At 40.9% G+C, this 19,932-nt stretch overlaps 1 protein-coding gene across 1 annotated transcript in view; it reads left to right on the forward strand.

Moving 5' to 3' along the window:
- Positions 1–293: 293 nt before the first annotated feature.
- Positions 294–19,932, forward strand: part of LOC149248267 (small ribosomal subunit protein eS25-like) — a 28,133-nt gene continuing 8,494 nt past the window's right edge. The window contains exon 1 of the mRNA XM_089456022.1: positions 294–426. Within this exon, the coding sequence (XP_089312148.1) occupies positions 331–426 (96 nt within the window). The 5' untranslated portion in view covers positions 294–330. The remainder of the gene's footprint in view (positions 427–19,932) is intronic.

The following is a 19,932-nucleotide window of genomic DNA, read 5'->3' on the forward strand; positions in this document are numbered from 1 at the left end:
TTTTTTCTTCTCATGTTCTCAGCGTTCATGGCAACCTATACCATAAAACTTATAATGGGTATTAAGGGTATCAACTTTTTTTATTGAATAATGGGGCTTTTTGTGAATTTTTACAGGCACTGAAGAAGGACAAGGCTCCCCCACCACCCTCCAAGCCTACCAAGTCTGGCAGTGGCAAATAGAAGAAGAAGGTAGCATAAATCATAATGGAAGTTCCCCCGTTATTAGTGAATAGCTTTAAGGTTTTTATTCATTAAGAATTAACCCTTTATATCTTTTGTCACGGTGTAGAAATGGAGCAAAGGAAAGCAAAAGGAGAAGGTGAACAATATGGTGTTGTTTGATCAGGCAACTTATGATAAACTTCTCTCTGAAGTGCCCAAATACAAGCTCATCACCCCTTCCATTTTGTCAGACAGGCTAAGGGTAAGTTTTTGCATTTTTTTTCTCTTGATTTTTTGTGGGCTATTTTTCTTATAAATAAATCGTGAATCAAGCATAGATCCATTGTTAAATCAAACCTGTTAATTACAAAGAAGACAAATTTGTAATTTTGAAATGGATTACTGCAATTAATCTGTAAACTTCGAGTTGAGATCTACTATTTACTTAAATCTGTGATTTCAAGTAGGTATTCTGTGTTATGTTGTACCGTAGGTTCAAACGTGTTTTTAAAGGTTCTATTCCTACAAGTAGGGATTTTTGTTAGCTTTGGGGTTGACTATGTCATTGTGGGTTGTAGTGAATTAGGAACCCACAAGGGTGGTTCAATAGTGCAACCAATGCATTATTTGATTGCAATCATAAGTGTGGTTTTATCCAAAAGAGTGTTGGATGCAGTGCTATAAATGTGAGTTGCCTAATAATCTGGGTGTTGCAAGGGATGAGAGTATTTGATCTTGAGCTAGTGAATCCTAGGTCCCAAATGGAACCCTTTGCTTCCCAGGCACCCACATATTTACTGCGATTTGGGAGGTCTGTGATTTGGGAGGTCTACACATGACCGTCAATTTCTGATCATCAATTCCTGTCCACCTATGATTTTTTATTTTTGTGTTTTTTTTCCAATTTTTTTCTTTTGAAAATGGGCTTGGGCTCCCTTACCCTGAAGGCAAGTTAAGAGTAATGTTGTTGGTACCAGGCTAACCCACAGTTATAGTCATTTAATGGTTTTTTTCTTAGGATCAAAGGCATTACAACAATATTCGTCAAAACGAGTTATTTTCTTAGGCTCAAAGCCATTACAACAATATTCATCAAGGCACCAATACAACAATAATACAACAATATTCATCAGGGGATAATAATAATAGTTCTACCCATCCACCTGAGATAATCCCAATTGACATACACCTATCATTGAATCATTCATGGTATTTCTGTGGGCCCTGGGGTTACTTTTCAAATCACCCTATCCATAACGATTCAACAAAGGCTTATTTATTTGCCTCTACGTCCCCATAAAGAGTGGGGAGGTGTTATAGACATTTTTGGGCCCTACAACCCCAAGCATGAAATGTCCATAAACCAAGGGCTCCTAAGTCCCTAAAAGTGTTGTTCTAACCCCCAAAGGAACAAGGTCAACAGATTACAGCTTCTCCCAGAAGTTCTCCATGAGAAACTGCTCAGAATTGGTCAAAACAAGATCATTGCAGCTGCTCCACTGGCTAAGTGTGTTGCATCTCACCTAAATACACTGTGAGGGTGCATTTCATTTCAAAAGTCCCTTCTGTGGGGTGCGGTGGGCGAGAAATGACAAATGGCAGTGTCATTCCGTGAGGTGGAGAGGCAATGGAAGCTTCCAGAATCTTCTCCTGTGACACTTGCCTCACTGAATTCAACCAAGGATGAGTAAGAGACCATCAGTCTCCAAGTGGAAACAAGAACTATCAGAGAGAAGACACTAATCAAATCACAAGCTGACTCATCCCCCTTACAGATATCTATATATGGATCCCTCATCCCAGAGATCCAGAGGCTGTAATTTTGCATATTGTAAGGAATTGTTGTTGGTTTCTTGAGACAAACATCAGATTGTTGGGTGATCTAAGCTTTGTTTGAGGTGAAGAGGGGCTTCTTTGCTGGGAGGTTGATGTTGGGTCAGAACAACTGGTTGTAACTCCTCTTGGCTCTTTTCTTGTTTATCAATAAAAGCTATCTGAGTTTTCCTCCATGCTTTTGTGTCATTGATGCTTGTTACATTTGTATGGTCAATTTACATCTGATCCTAGGTTGTTTATGATTATAGATCCATGTCTTTGTATAGTGCTATGCTTCTGTGATCTTACAGGTACTTTGTGAAGCTGGACGTGCAAGGGAGCAGGTAGCTGAAGACTATCAAAGAAGAGAGGGATCAAATAAGGAGATTAGCGCAAGACAGAGGTTGGTCTTTCTGTTCCTCTCTATCTATAATTCATAAAGGAAAAACAAAAGTAGCTTTTCTCTGTTTGTTTCTAAGGCAGCTGTCACACCTTAGTGGGATAGAGCAGTTCTATATAGACACTTTTCCCTGTAACAAAATGGCGACTCCACTGGGTAACTCTAGACTCGTCTAGTTGCTGATTCGATTGTTTAGGAATTGCGGTGTTTTGAATGACAGAGGTTGAGAAGAGCCATACAGGCAAACCAATTGTCAGTCCTGGAAGCGACAATGTGGCCATATGGGGTGCACCAACATCTCCCCAAGAGGAGAAGGGACTAGGATTTCCTCCAAGGGGAATTCCTTGGTTGGTGGATTCCATTTTCTCAACCCAAGATCAACATAGGAAAGGGTAATGAATATTCCGTTTAAAATAAATTTTAGATGCTTTGACACAACTTGCTTTTTCAATTTTTAAGAGTCAAGAAAAAACAAAAGATGACTCTAGTCTCCTTAGATTTTTAATGAGCCTAAAGTGACAAGTGCTCAGATGGACCTTTTCCATTAAGGAGTCTAAAAAGGAATGAAAATGACTACTCTGGAAATCTAGGTAGAGGGATTACCAAACCAATCGCAAAACTGCAGAATACTTTTTACGGTACGGCAGTCAATCTTCCCGAACGCTGTGTTCAGTGCATTGCGATCGATAGGGCAGCAGACACGGCTTCCTATGGATAAAGGATTAAGCCTATTGGGGTCTCCCAAAATATACTCGACGGTACGTGGGAGCACAAGTCCATACTGGCACTTATCGTCTCAAAGTGGAGGAATCACCAAACCATTAGTGAGAACAACAGTTACCAGGCTTTACGACACCGGAATATGTCTCTAGCCTAGACTTCTAAATGTTGTGTGTTAAGTTCCAAAGCGTTGTTAGATTCATTGAATTTATTTTAAGTTTATCTTGTTTATGAAGTTTTCCTTTCAGGTTCACCACGAGATGTAGATGTAATTCCTAAAATGCAATCTAAGATGATAAACAAACTTTTTATCTCCTTTATGCAATGAAAATCCTAGCTACTAGGGAAAAGAAAGACAGAATTTTTTCACAAAGAGCAAAGAGCACACTCTAAATGCACTTTCCTAAATCAAGCCAATCAGACTGTCTATATGCAAATGCACATGCATGTATTTGTTTTCGACTTTCTTAGTATATGAATGCTAAAAAGAAAGTTGATGCACAAATCTGAATTTCTTTTCAAGCAACGAATATAAACAAGTTTCTTTTCGAAATCAAAAAATGGAGACGATCACAACACCTTACGATTTTGAAATGAATACTCATTTTTGACACTAGAAAATTACAAATTCAGACCAAAAGCAATAGTAACAGGATAATCGACCATCAACAGCAATCAAACTCTTTCCTACGATTGAAATCAACACTTGCGACAGTTTCAAATCAAAGGACGATAGTACGATTATGCTACTCTTGCAAAGGAGAACTGTAAACGACTCAACAAACACACAAAAACATTTACAGTTCTTTTGTACAAAGGAGGCGGAATAACAACAAGGAAAAGGGGTTTCAAACAGACATATACTGATCACAGGCAGCAAAATTCAGGAATAGAACTGGAAAGAATGAACCACAGAAGCCACAACTGCACAGAGCTAGTCTGATTAGCGCACCTGTAACACAGAGAATCTGAAATGCAATGCAGGTTGTCCACTCGGGAAGTGCACTGAAATTCAGAATCTCTGAACAGTACCTGCGCTGGGCCAGAAACGAGACTCTGTTCGGGTTCCGGGTCACAGTTTGCAGTTCAGTTCTTGGGTTTTGGCCAAGCAAAAAGCAATAGGTAATGCAACAATCAGGGGTAGATCTAAGGAGGATCTAAGAGCTATCACAAGGGAAATCAGATAGTTTGTGAATCAGTTGTTTAAATCATAAACAGATCCAGTAGATGGATTGAAGTAGCAGTTATCTACTTTGCATTTGTTATGGCAAATGCAATTCGAATGCCACTTGTTTGTAAACCCGGTTGCATTCCTTATCGATGTTCGGTAAGCCCACAAAGCTGAGTACATGGCCTGGAAGCAGTCTTACCAATCCAGTGCGAAATCTCGTCTCTCAAACTCACAATTGATCTCCTCCCCGGAACTTCAGAAGAAGAAGCTCGTTTCATGGAATTAATCCAATTGGATGAAACCCGTCGTGATGCCGCTTTGGCTAACGAAGCCCATAAGAAACGAGTCAAGGCGCAGTTCGACAAAAATGTCAAACCCCGTGTCTTCTCAGAAGGTGACTTGGTCTTGCTTTACAACCAAGAATCCGATAAATTGGGAGCAGGTAAATTTAAGTCTTTATGGATGGGCCCCTATATTGTTAAACGAGTGTTAGCAAAAGGAGCCTACGAGTTAATGGATTATGACGGAATTCCACTGGTGCAACCTCGTAATGGGTTGTACCTCAAGCGTTACTATGCGTAATGGTAACCTGTATGCTTTTGTTATGTTTTTGTTTTCGCTAAAGTGTTTATTTTGGTCAAGTAAATCCACTTTTTACATTTATTGCAGATGTCAAACCTATTGGAGTCATGTGTTGGATATGCCGACAAAGCGAGTCGTAGTTCGCGGAACCTATCTTCCGCAGCCTGGGCCATTTTTGATCCAAGCGGCGAGTTAGTAAGTTTCAGAGGGGTATGCATTGGTCGATCAACAAATAACATCGCTGAATATAGCACATTGATAGAACTTCTCTCTGATGCCATCACACATGGTATACGCTGACTAATTGTCAGGCTAGACTCACAACTCGTAATACTACAACTCACTGGTATCTATTCTGTCCGAAATCCAGCTATTTATCGCATGTTCCTAAGGGTTAAGATTTTGGAAAGACAATTTGATTTTATTCAATATTAACATATTTCCAGAAACTTAAACACATTAACTGACTCATTAGCAAATTATGTGTTAGATAGACATTTGCAACATTTATAAAAAGAAACATACCATCAATGTTTGCATTTGGATCATGTAACTTAACCAAAGTAAAACTCCGAAAATCAAAAATATATATAACTGTTTATGGTTTACACATAATGTTCTGTAACCAAGACAAAATCGGTCGAGTGACCAAAAACTCAAAATGCTAGGGGGCACCCTAGTCTAATGATGCTCGTGATAGCAAGTCACAGCCTGTGCGATCATGCGTAAGAGACGAGTCCATCGTCTTGGCACACCAGTAGTATGTCGCTGTAGCCTCAAAGGTAGCTCGTCAGTCCTCACATCTGGAATACCAAGAGTGAGGCCCTCAACCTGCTCCTGTAATGCTGCGAGAGTCTCGACCACATCAAGGTCATGAAGGATAGCCCTTCCGACAGCCTCTCCTGCTGGGGCAGCAGCTGGTACTCTCAGGCGAGCTACTGGACGAACAGGACCAACATATGCATGTACACATGAGTTTGATTAAAGTCTTGATAGAATAAAGCACAAGGACATTATAAATGAAAAACGATAAACAGGAATATGGTCAAAGATTTTACCAATGGCGCCCCACTGTTCGCCATCCGGCAGTACTAGATCTGGATCACCCCGGAAGTCCATGACAGCATATGGATACTCGGAATAAACCATCTCCTGACGATCAAACCACTTGAAGAAGGTATCAGAAAATGAAATCTGAGACTGACCAGCATGCCTAGACATATGGTCAACCCATCTCTGCATACATGGTTCAATAGGTGAAGGTAAATTGAGTGCAATATACTGCAGCTGCATCAGTGGTATTTTCTCCAAGGCAAAGGGGGTCAAAATAGAACCATACCCAAAGTTCTTCAACCTCCCGCTCTTTATCTTGGTCAATTGTTCTTTCATCACAAGAAGTACTGCGTCGCACCAGTTGAACACCTTCGGTTGGAGGCATTCCAAGGCATACTGCGTATAAGATCGGTTGGCTACATGAAGAGTCGCACCACCGGACATCCTACCAAAAGTAAACAGAATAGTCCTGAGGGACCTGTCAGTGACATCACGGATGATGATCTTGTCGTCTTTACTCAGCTGAGATCCTTCTCTACAGTACCGGCGAACATAATCTCTCACAGAGTCACCTCCTCGGGCCGAACCTAATAAAGAGATGGGGGCACCCCGCCTCGACAAGCCAGTCAAGAAATAGATGTCTACTACAGTCAAGGGGATAGATTTGCCCCTGATCTGGAAAACCTGGTTGGTAGGATCCCAAGCATCGAGCAAATACTGCAGTAAGTTGATCTGTTGTCTCATGCTAGAAATGCGGAAAAACTTCAGCAAGCCACAGTTCCGCAGTGCGTTTACTGTAACTGGATCATGTAGGGCAAGCATGTCCTCTTCTTCATGCTCACGTTCTCACCATGTAATGGTCATCTTACTCCAAAGATCTCTGAAAAACAAACAAGAGAAGAGTTAGATCCTGATTTTGGTAAGAAACAGGCAAAATTTCCATCAAAAATTGTGCACAGAATTCCTTCTCTGCGCCCATCGCACCTACAACAGTGCTCTGGGTGCATTGCATGTCAGATGCCCTTCAGACTGGCCAACATTCAATGCACCTTTCGATACACAGAGGGTGCGCTGAAGGCAAAACGAGTTTTTCAAACCCCAGAGGCTCAGGAAAACTAGGAATCAAGCTCAGAATGCAAAAATGGAAACCAAGAAATGAAAGAGCTCAGGTTTAGCTCCTACCTGGTCCAGACGGCGCCGAGAATCGTCCACAGAATCTCCCAAAATCAGCTAATGAAAATCAAAGGGGGAAAGCACCTCCAAAGCTCCAACAAACCAAAGTTCAAATGAAATGGTAAAATGAGAGGTAAAAACACTTTTTCATTACTTTTTACGTAGTTCAAAGTAAAATATTAGTGTTCTAACTCGTTTTCAAACATATATTGTTCATTTCTGACTAGCTTGTTGAAGCATTTGAAAATACAGTGCAATCTTTGAAAGAACAAAGCTATTTATGGTAAAATCAAAAAGGGGCCATTCAATCGAGCAGTTTTAGCACATAGTTCAAGCTCGTTAAAAAATAAACATAAGACATGAGCAAATGTTTCCCCCCACGTTTAAGCTCGTTAAAAAATGAACTATTCCCCGGTAAATAACCATTGTGAATGTAGTACTTCAGCGGTTAAAGCCTTGGTCGTGTTTGCACCGTCACCTCCACTTTTTCATTGGCCGATCATTCACCTCCATTTGATTATTTATCCATTTTGAGGAACAACTGCGAAGAGTGATTTCACTAGCCATCCTTGTGACACTGCCATGATTGGAAAATTCCAACCCTTACCTGGAATCAGCTGCTACCCATTTTATCACTCGTTCCTCAAAAGACGAGTCTCCTTTAAGCTCTTTTCAACTGACTCGTAAAATATGAAAAGATTGCCGAGCCATTGGCCTCTCCAGCTCGTTAAAGGGACAGGAAGTGCTATCCCTCCTCTAGATTTTAATCTTTTTGGACCTGAGGGATTATTACACAAAAAGATCGAGCGCTTGTTTTGTTCAGCTCGTTAAAAGTATCGAAAATTCATCCCTTCTGTATTGTTTTATACTTTTTTGGACTTAACGGATTAGATGACGAAAAAGGAATTTTGGAGTTACCTTTACGTTCCTTTTCATACTCTCTAAAATTGAAAAGGACCGAGTTATCTTTGTCGTTAAACTCGTTAAAAAGATTAATAGCGACAAACTTGTCTATAGACGAGAACGAGTTTCACTGTCGCTAGGCTCGTTAAAACATAGCGATGGGTTTGCCCGAAGGGCAAATTATAGAACAAGCATATGTTATCCTCCTCAAGCTTGCAAAAAATAAAGAGGTACTGGTCAGCAATGACTGGGGAAAATTGGGAAGAAAACTTAAAGAAACGTTGTTGGTAGCAAGTCGCTCTTGAACATGACACTTCCACTCCGTGTCCGAGTCGGGTTGGGTTGTTTCATTCACCGGTCACATCACCATGGTCACGCCATACCATCCACATTTGGGGTTAATGCTACCAATCCATCACATCAGTGTCGCCAATATGTTCAAGAGAAGTCATTCAGTGAATTCACTTGTGTCTCACCCACTACCATACATTATACTACATTCTTTCATGACCGCCACCCTGAACCTTATATCACCAAATCGTTTTCACCTCCATTAAAATCATTTGCTCCGTTCCGTGTCATTGATGTGGGATTCATTAAGGTCCTCCTATGAAAGATCACTTCTTGTCGACATCAGCTCATTATCCAAGAATTTGATCTAGGAAAACCCCATTCAGTACTTTGAAGCTTGCATGCCTCAATGGCAAGTTTCTCACTTCCGACGACAGGTTTACATCAATGGCCTTCGACCGAAAGATTTTGCGTGGTGTTCGACGCCAAGTCCTTTATTCACACCGCGTGAATTGTACTGCAGTACCTTGAGGGTCATTATCATTATCGGTGATTCCTCTCGCGCTTGTTAACAGTTTACATCATTGACTGGTAATCAAGCGATGTCTTTCCATGTTCGACTTCAGAACATTTCTCACATGGATCGACTTGTACTTTGAGTGAAGATCGGACGAGATTGAAGACCCCGGATCTAGTTTCATCCATCCGGGCTGCGATATATATTCAGGGAAATAAAGACATTAAATGTACATCATTGCTACACAGATGATCATCCACTCAAAAGGATGATGGCTCTATCAGAATCATCAGTCTACACTCAGACGATTGTCTGTCCTATGTACATGAAAATGAATTTATAAAGCTGAGCATGGGAATGCCCGCCTCAGCTAGATCATGAAAATAGTATGAAGATAATGTATGGTATTGTATCTTATTACAGGTCTCCTCCCAGCATTGAAAGAACTTCGGATCCTCATAATAAAGCATTTCACCCGACACCAAAAGATTAATGACCTCATGCTTTAGGGGGCAACTGTTATAAACATTTTGGGCCCTACAACCCCAAGCATGAAATGTCCATAAACCAAGGGCTCCTAAGTCCCTAAAAGTGTTGTTCTAACCCCTAAAGGAACAAGGTCAACAAATTACAGCTTCTCCCAGAAGTTATCCATGAGAAACTGCTCAGAATTGGTTAAAACAGGATCATTGCAGCTGCTCCACTGGCTAAGTGCGTTGCATCTCACCTAAATACACTGTGAGGGTGCGTTGCATTTCAAAAGTCCCTTCTGTGGGGTGCGATGGGCGAGAAATGACAAATGGCAGTGTCATTCCACGAGGTGGAGAGGCAATGGAAGCTTCCAGAATCTTCTCCTGTGACACTTGCCTCACTGAATTCGACCAAGGATGAGTAAGAGGCCATCAGTCTCCAAGTGGAAGCAAGAACTATCAGAGAGAAGACACTAATCAAATCACAAGCTGACTCATCCCCCTTACAGATATCTATATATGGATCCCTCATCCCAGAGATCCAGAGGCTGGAATTTTGCATATTGTAGGGAATTGTTGTTGGTTTCTTGAGACAAACATCAGATTGTTGGGTGATCTAAGCTTTGTTTGAGGTGAAGAGGGGATTCTTTGCTGGGAGGTTGATGCTGGGTCAGAACAACTGGTTGTAACTCCTCTTGGCTCTTTTCTTGTTTATCAATAAAAGCTATTTGAGTTTTCCTCCATGCTTTTGTGTCATTGATGCTTGTTACATTTGTATGGTCAATTTACATCTGATCCTAGGTTGTTTATGATTATAGATCCATGTCTTTGTATAGTGCTATGCTTCTGTGATCTTACAGGCACTTTGTGAAGCTGGGCGTGCAAGGGAGCAGGTAGCTGAAGACTATCAAAGAAGAGAGGGATCAAATAAGGAGATTAGCGCAAGACAGAGGTTGGTCTTTCTATTCCTCTCTATCTATAATTCATCAAGGAAAAACAAAAGTAGCTTTTCTCTGTTTGTTTCTGAGGTAGCTGTCACACCTTAGTGGGATACAGCAGTTCTATATAGACACTTTTCCCTGTAACAAAATGGCGAATACACTGGGTAACTCTAGACTCGTCTAATTGCTGATTCGATTGTTCAGGAATTGCGGTGTTTTGAATGACAAAGGTTGAGAAGAGCCATACAGGCAAACCAATTGTCATTCCTGGAAGCGACAATGTGGCCATATGGGGTGCACCAACATCTCCCCAAGAGGAGAAGGGACTAGGATTTCCTCCAAGGGGAATTCCTTGGTTGGTGGATTCCATTTTCTCAACCCAAGATCAACGTAGGAAAGGGTAATGAATATTCCGTTTAAAATAAATTTTAGATGCTTTGACACAACTTGCTTTTTCAATTTTTAAGAGTCAAGAAAAAACAAAAGATGACTCTAGTCTCTTTAGATTTTTAATGAGCCTAAAGTGACAAGTGCTCAGATGGACCTTTTCCATTAAGGAGTCTGAAAAGGAATGAAAATGACTGCTCTGGAAATCTAGGTAGAGGGATTACCAAACCAATCGCAAAACTGCAGAATAATTTTTACGGTACGGCAGTCAATCTTCCCAAACGCTGTGTTCAGTGCATTGCGATCGATAGGGCAGCAGACACGGCTTCCTATGGATAAAGGATTAAACCTATTGGGGTCTCCCAAAATATACTCGACGGTACGTGGGAGCACAAGTCCGTACTGGCACTTATCGTCTCAAAGTGGAGGAATCACCAAACCATCAGTGAGAACAACAGTTACCAGGCTTTACGACACCGGAATACGTCTCTAGCCTAGACTTCTAAATGTTGTGTGTTAAGTTCCAAAGCGTTGTTAGATTCATTGAATTTATTTTAAGTTGATCTTGTTTATGAAGTTTTCCTTTCAGGTTCACCACGAGATGTAGATGTAATTCCTAAAATGCAATCTAAGATGATAAACAAACTTTTTATCTCCTTTATGCAATGAAAATCCTAGCTACTAGGGAAAAGAAAGACAGAATTTTTTCACAAAGAGCGAAGAGCACACTCTAAATGCACTTTCCTAAATCAAGCCAATCAGACTGTCTATATGCAAATGCACATGCATGTATTTGTTTTCGACTTTCTTAGTATATGAATGCTAAAAAGAAAGTTGATGCACAAATCTGAATTTCTTTTCAAGCGACGAATATAAACAAGTTTCTTTTCGAAATCAAAAAATGGAGACGATCACAACACCTTACGATTTTGAAATGAATACTCGTTTTTGACACTAGAAAATTACAAATTCAGACCAAAAGCAATAGTAACAGGATAACCGACCATCAACAGCAATCAAACTCTTTCCTACGATTGAAATCAACACTTGCGACAGTTTCAAATCAAAGGACGATAGTACGATTATGCTACTCTTGCAAAGGAGAACTGTAAACGACTCAACAAACACACAAAAACATTTACAGTTCTTTTGTACAAAGGAGGCGGAATAACAACAAGGAAAAGGGGTTTCAAACAGACATATACTGATCACAGGCAGCAAAATTCAGGAATAGAACTGGAAAGAATGAACCACAGAAGCCACAACTGCACAGAGCTAGTCTGATCAGCGCACCTGTAACACAGAGAATCTGAAATGCAATGCAGGTTGTCCACTCGGGAAGTGCGCTGAAATTTAGAATCTCTGAACAATACCTGCGCTGGGCCAGAAACGAGACTCTGTTCGGGTTCCGGGTCACAGTTTGCAGTTCAGTTCTTGGGTTTTGGCCGAGCAAAAAGTAATCAGTAATGCAACAATCAGGGGTAGATCTAAGGAGGATCTAAGAGCTATCACAAGGGCAATCAGATGGTTTGTGAATCAGTTGTTTAAATCATAAACAGATCCAGTAGATGGATTGAAGTAGCAGTTATCTACTTTGCATTTGTTATGGCAAATGCAGTTCAAATGCCACTTGTTTGTAAACCCGGTTGCATTCCTTACCGATGTTTGGTAAGCCCACAAAGTTGAGTACATGGCCTGGAAGCGGTCTTACCAATCCAGTGCGAAATCTCGTCTCTCAAACTCGCAATTGATCTCCTCCCCGGAACTTCAGAAGAAGAAGCTCGTTTCTTGGAATTAATCCAATTGGATGAAACCCATCGTGATGCCGCTTTGGTTAACGAAGCCCATAAGAAATGAGTCAAGGCGCAGTTTGACAAAAATGTCAAACCCCGTGTCTTCTCAGAAGGTGACTTGGTCTTGCTTTACAACCAAGAATCCGATAAATTTGGAGCAGGTAAATTTAAGTCTTTATGGATGGGCCCCTATATTGTTAAACGAGTGTTAGCAAAAGGAGCCTACGAGTTAATGGATTATGACGGAATTCCACTGGCGCAACCTCGTAATGGGTTGTACCTCAAGCGTTACTATGCGTAATGGTAACCTGTATGCTTTTTTTATGTTTTTGTTTTCGCTAAAGTGTTTATTTTGGTCAAGTAAATCCAATTTTTACATTTATTGCAGATGTCAAACCTATTGGAGTCATGTGTTGGATATGCCGACAGAGCGAGTCGTAGTTCGCGGAACCTATCTTCCGCAGCCTGGGCCATTTTTGATCCAAGCGGCGAGTTAGTAAGTTTCAGAGGGGTATGCATTGGTCGATCAACAAATAACATCGCTGAATATAGCGCGTTGATAGAACTTCTCTCTGATGCCATCACACATGGTATACGCCGACTAATTGTCAGGCTAGACTCACAACTCGTAATACTACAACTCACTGGTATCTATTCTGTCCGAAATCCAGCTATTTATCGCATGTTCCTAAGGGTTAAGATTTTGGAAAGACAATTTGATTTTATTCAATATCAACATATTTCCATAAACTTAAACACATTAACTGACTCATTAGCAAATTATGTGTTAGATAGACATTTGCAACATTTATAAAAAGAAACATACCATCAATGTTTGCATTTGGATCATGTAACTTAACCAAAGTAAAACTCCGAAAATCAAAAATATATATAACTGTTTATGGTTTACACATAATGTTCTATAACCAAGACAAAATCGGTCGAGTGACCAAAAACTCAAAATGCTAGGGGGCACCCTAGTCTAATGATGCTCGTGATAGCAAGTCACAGCCTGTGCGATCATGCGTAAGAGACAAGTCCATCGTCTTGGAACACCAGTAGTATGTCGCTGTAGTCTCAAAGGTAGCTCGTCAGTCCTCACATCTAGAATACCAAGAGTGAGGCCCTCAACCTGCTCCTGTAATGCTGCGAGAGTCTCAGCCACATCAAGGTCACGAAGGATAGCCCTTCCGACAGCCTCTCCTACTGGGGTGGCAGCTGGTACTCTTAGGCGAGCTACTGGACGAACAGGACCAACATCTGCATGTACACATGAGTTTGATTAAAGTCTTGATAGAATAAAGCACAAGGACATTATAAATTAAAAATGATAAACAGGAATATGGTCAAAGATTTTACCAATGGCACCCCACTGTTCGCCATCCGGCAGTACTAGATCTGGATCACCCCAGAAGTCCATGCCAGCATATGGATACTCGGAATAAACCATCTCCTGACGATCAAACCACCTGAAGAAGGTATCAGAAAATGAAATCTGAGACTGACCAGCATGCCTATACATATGGTCAACCCATCTCTGCATACGTGGTTCAGTAGGTGAAGGTAAATCGAGTGCAATATATTGCGGCTGCATCAGTGGTATTTTCTCCAGGGCAAAGGCGGTCAAAATAGAACCATACCCAAATTTCTTCAACCTCCCGCTCTTTATCTTGGTCAATTGTTCTTTCATCACAAGAATTACTGTGTCGCACCAGTTGAACACCTTCGGTTGGAGGCATTCCAAGGCATACTGCGTATAAGATCGGTTGGCTACATGAAGAGCCGCACCACCGGACATCCTACCAAAAGTAAACAGAATAGTCCTGAGGGACCTGTCAGTGACATCACGGATGATGATCTTGCCCTCTTTACTCGGCTGAGATCCTTCTCTGCAGTACCGACGAACATAATCCCTCACAGAGTCGCCTCCTTGTGCCGAACCTGATAAAGAGATGGGGGCACCCCGCCTCGACAAGCCAGTCAAGAAATAGATGTCTACTACATTCAAGGGGATAGATTTGCCCCTGATCTGGAAAACCTGGTTGGTAGGATCCTAAGCATCGAGCAAATACTGCAGTAAGTTGATTTGTTGTCTCATGCTAGAAATGCGGAAAAACTTCAGCAAACCACAGTTCCGCAGTGTGTTTACTGTAACTGGATCATGTAGGGCAAGCATGTCCTCTTCTTCATGCTCACGTTCTCACCATGTAATGGTCATCTTACTCCAAAGATCTCTGAAAAACAAATAAGAGAAGAGTTAGATCCTGATTTTGGTAAGAAACAGGCAAAATTTCCATCAAAAATTGTGCACAGAATTCCTTCTCTGTGCCCATCGCACCTACAACAATGCTCTGGGTGCGTTGCATGTCAGATTCCCTTCAGACTGGCCAACATTCAACGCACATTTCGATACACAGAGGGTGCGCTGAAGGCAGAACGAGTTTTTCAAACCCCAGAGGCTCAGAAAAACTAGGAATCAAGCTTAGAATGCAAAAATGGAAACCATGAAATGAAAGAGCTCAGGTTTAGCTCCTACCTGGTCCAGACGGCGCCGAGAATCATCCACAGAATCTCCCGAAATCAGCTGATGAAAATCAAAGGGGGAAAGCACCTACAAAGCTCCAACAAACCAAAGTTCAAATGAAATGGTAAAATGAGAGGTAAAAACACTTTTTCATTACTTTTTACGTAGTTCAAAGTAAAATATTAGTGTTCTAACTCGTTTTCAAACATATATTGTTCATTTCTGACTAGCTTGTTGAAGCATTTGAAAATACAGTGCAATCTTTGAAAGAACAAAGCTATTTATGGTAAAATCAAAAAGGGGCCATTCAATCAAGCAGTTTTAGCACATAATTCAAGCTCGTTAAAAAATATACATAAGACATGAGCAAATGTTCCCCCCGCGTTTAAGCTCGTTAAAAAATGAACTATTCCCTGGTAAATAACCATCGTGAATGTAGTACTTCAGCGGTTAAAGCCTTGGTCGTGTTTGCACCGTCACCTCCACTTTTTCATTGGCCGATCATTCACCTCCATTTGATTATTTATCCATTTTGAGGAACAGCTGCGAAGAGTGATTTCACCAGCCATCCTTGTGACACTGCCATGATTGGAAAATTCCAACCCTTACCTGGAATCAGCTGCTACCCATTTTATCACTCGTTCCTCAAAAGACGAGTCTCCTTTAAGCTCTTTTCAACTGACTCGTAAAATATGAAAAGATTGTCGAGCCATTGGCCTCTCCAGCTCGTTAAAGGGACAGGAAGTGCTATCCCTCCTCTAGATTTTAATCTTTTTGGACCTGAGGGATTATTACACAAAAAGATCGAGCGCTTGTTTTGTTCGGCTCGTTAAAAGTATCGAAAATTCATCCCTTCTGTATTGTTTTATACTTTTTCGGACTTAAGGGATTAGATGACGAAAAAGGAATTTTGGAGTTACCTTTACGTTCCTTTTCAGACTCTCTAAAATTGAAAAGGACCGAGTTATCTTTGTCGTTAAACTCGTTAAAAAGATTAATAGCGACAAACTTGTCTATAGACGAGAACGAGTTTCACTGTCGCTAGGCTCGTTAAAACATAGCGATGGGTTTGCCCGAAGGGCAAATTATAGAACAAGCATATGTTATCCTCCTCAAGCTTGAAAAAAATAAAGAGGTACTGGTCAGCAATGACTGGGGAAAATTGGGAAGAAAACTTAAAGAAACTTTGTTAGTAGCAAGTCGCTCTTGAACATGACACTTCCACTCCGTGTCCGAGTCGGGTAGGGTTGTTTCATTCACCGGTCACATCACCATGGTCACGCCATACCACCCACATTTGGGGTTAATGCTACCAATCCATCACATCAGTGTCGCCAATATGTTCAAGAGAAGTCATTCAGTGAATTCACCTGTGTCTCACCCACTACCATACATTATACTACATTCTTTCATGACCGCCGCCCTGAACCTTATATCACCAGATCGTTTTCACCTCCATTAAAATCATTTGCTCCGTTCCGTGTCATTGATGTGGGATTCATTAAGGCCCTCCTGTGACAGATCACTTCTTGTCGACATCAGCTCATTATCCAAGAAGTTGATCTAGGAAAACCCCATTCAGTACTTTGAAGCTTGCATGCCTCAATGGCAAGTTTCTCACTTCCGGCGACAGGTTTACATCAATGGCCTTCGACCAAAAGATTTTGCGTGGTGTTCGACGCCAAGTCCTTTATTCACACCACGTGAATTGTACTGCAGTACCTTGAGGGTCATTATCATTATCGGTGATTCCTCTCGCGCTTGTTAACAGTTTACATCATTGACTGGTAATCAAGCGATGTCTTTCCATGTTCGACTTCAAAACATTTCTCACATGGATCGACTTGTACTTTGAGTGAAGATCGGACGAGATTGAAGACCCCGGATCTAGTTTAATCCATCCGGGTTGCGATATATATTCAGGGAAATAAAGACATTAAATGTACATCATTGCTGCACAGATGATCATCCACTCAAAAGGATGATGGCTCTATCAGAATTATCAGTCTACACTCAGACGGTTGTCTGTCCTATGTACATGAAAATGAATTTATAAAGCTGAGCATGGGAATGCCCGCCTCAGCTAGATCATGAAAATAGTATGAAGATAATGTATGGTATTGTATCTTATTACAGGTCTCCTCCTAGCATTGAAAGAACTTCGAATCCCCATAATAAAGCATTTCACCCGACACCAAAAGATTAATGACCTCATGCTTTAGGGGGCAACTGTTATAGACATTTTTGGGCCCTACAACCCCAAGCATGAAATGTCCATAAACCAAGGGCTCCTAAGTCCCTAAAAGTGTTGTTCTAACCCCTAAAGGAACAAGGTCAACAGATTACAGCTTCTCCCAGAAGTTCTCCATGAGAAACTACTCAGAATTGGTCAAAACAGGATCATTGCAGCTGCTCCACTGGCTAAGTGCATTGCATCTCACCTAAATACACTGTGAGGGTGTGTTGCATTTCAAAAGTCCCTTCTGTGGGGTGCGATGGGCGAGAAATGACAAATGGCAGTGTCATTCCGCGAGGTGGAGAGGCAATGGAAGCTTCCAGAATCTTCTCCTGTGACACTTGCCTCACTGAATTCGACCAAGGATGAGTAAGAGGCCATCAGTCTCCAAGTGGAAGCAAGAACTATTAGAGAGAAGACACTAATCAAATCACAAGCTGACTCATCCCCCTTACAGATATCTATATATGGATCCCTCATCCCAGAGATCCAGAGGCTGGAATTTTGCATATTGTAAGGAATTGTTGTTGGTTTCTTGAGACAAACATCAGATTGTTGGGTGATCTAAGCTTTGTTTGAGGTGAAGAGGGGCTTCTTTGCTGGGAGGTTGATGCTGGGTCAGAACAACTGGTTGTAACTCCTCTTGGCTCTTTTCTTGTTTATCAATAAAAGCTATTTGAGTTTTCCTCCATGCTTTTGTGTCATTGATGCTTGTTACATTTGTATGGTCAATTTACATCTGATCCTAGGTTGTTTATGATTATAGATCCATGTCTTTGTATAGTGCTATGCTTCTGTGATCTGACAGGCACTTTGTGAAGCTGGGCATGCAAGGGAGCAGGTAGCTGAAGACTATCAAAGAAGAGAGGGATCAAATCAGGAGATTAGCGCAAGACAGAGGTTGGTCTTTCTGTTCCTCTCTATCTATAATTCATAAAGGAAAAACAAAAGTAGCTTTTCTATGTTTGTTTCTAAGGCAGCTGTCACACCTTAGTGGGATAGAGCAGTTCTATATAGACACTTTTCCCTGTAACAGGAGGGCCCTCCTCATATGTTATATGCGTGTTAGCAGATTGAGTCTATAAGATTAGGATGTTAGCTGCTGGCAATTCGAGACACCTGTTTTCGTTGAGATATGGAGTAACAAGGTTATGTATCTTATTATAACCTCTTTAGTTAGGAATATTTGGTGAAAGTTTTACCTTGTCTGGGAGCATTGCATTTCTCTAAACAAGCCAGCCTGTAATTAGTTGAACTGATCAGAAGACAAACCATTTGAAAGCTAGACAATGTGGACACATTACATCACCTTCATTTTCCAAGCCCTAGGAACAAGAAAAACAATCTAGCTTGTTATGAATGCCAGTGGTATAATAGTAGGTGATATGTTAAGACTTTTACTTGGATTAAGAGGGTGTGTGATGAAAGTAATGAACTTAGTAATTTGTCTCAATAATGTGAGAGATCGCCTCTTGTTGTAGTATGTAGTTTAATAATGTTGCGCACTCTCATGGCCCTGGAACAAGAAAAACATTATAGTTTGTTGTGGTGGTCTATGACATCGCTAGACTTGATATTGTGGTAAGAATCTTGATGACATAACTTTTATCTAATGATTAGTAGGTTTGAATTTGGCGATAGGTGGTCATTAGATCAATACTGACAGCATGTGAGACTTACAAGTCATCCCTCATCCTATTAAATGGATTAAATATTATCTAGCTTGTCAATTAGATCAATACTGACAAAATGTGAGACCTACATCTCATCCCTCATCCTTTCAAATAGATTAAATATCATCTGGCTTGTTAGTTTGGCTACTTGAAACATGCAACCTAATTGAAATTTGTCTAAGAGTATGTAGGTTTTAACCCTGTATAGAAATTACTTGCATACGAATTCTAAAACACAGAAAAATAAAAAATGCGAGAGCATAACACATAAAACACATATACACAGAGATTTTCCCCTGGATCCCAAAACCGAGACTACCAACTTGATTTTTCATTATGTTCCTTTCAATGTTACAATACATATTTATACATGCCGAAGCATCCAATACCATGGACCGAAAACCATCGCGTCCAATACCATGGACTAAAAACCATCGCGTCCAAAAAACATGTGCGAAAATCATGCACAAAACCATAGGTGGGTCCACCCAACCTAACATAGGGTCCAAAACCAAAATTTTTTGGGGTGCTACCCCGGACCCCATAAAGTGGGGTTACGGGTACCCCTCAAACCCCCTGTTAACTACGTGGAAAGAATATAACACAACCCAACATTCTCCCACTTGTTGTTTTCTTTCCACAGGGGGCCACAAGAGAGCTTAGTCATTTTTCCAGCCCTGAAATGCCCATTGTCTCTCTACACCAAGAGAACTTCTTAGAGCTCACAGATTTTGTCAATGCATCTGCAATATTCTTCAAAGTGTCCACCTTTACCAGCAACACCTTTTTGTCTTCTATCATATCCCTCACAAAGTGATACTGAACTGCTTTGTCTTTGAATGATATGCGGGGTTCTTTGCCAAGAAAATTGCACTTTGGCTGTAAAAGTCTATACTTATAGCTCCCTGTACTAACCCCATACTTGAACACAATCTCTGCAACCAAACTACTTCCTTGCTTGCATGAGTGGCTGCCATGTATTCTGTCTCTGTAGTTGATAATGCCACTACAGATTGTTTCTTACTCATCCAACTGACTGCACATCCAAATAGGTTAAACACATACCCACTTGTAGATCTTCTCTGATCTAGATCTCCAGCCCAGTCTGCATCAACAAAG

The sequence above is a fragment of the Pinus tabuliformis genome, chromosome 7 (assembly GCF_031772625.1).
Source record: "Pinus tabuliformis cultivar Carrire ecotype Pingquan chromosome 7, CPIR1, whole genome shotgun sequence".
In the NCBI taxonomy this organism is placed as follows: Eukaryota; Viridiplantae; Streptophyta; class Pinopsida; order Pinales; family Pinaceae; genus Pinus; species Pinus tabuliformis.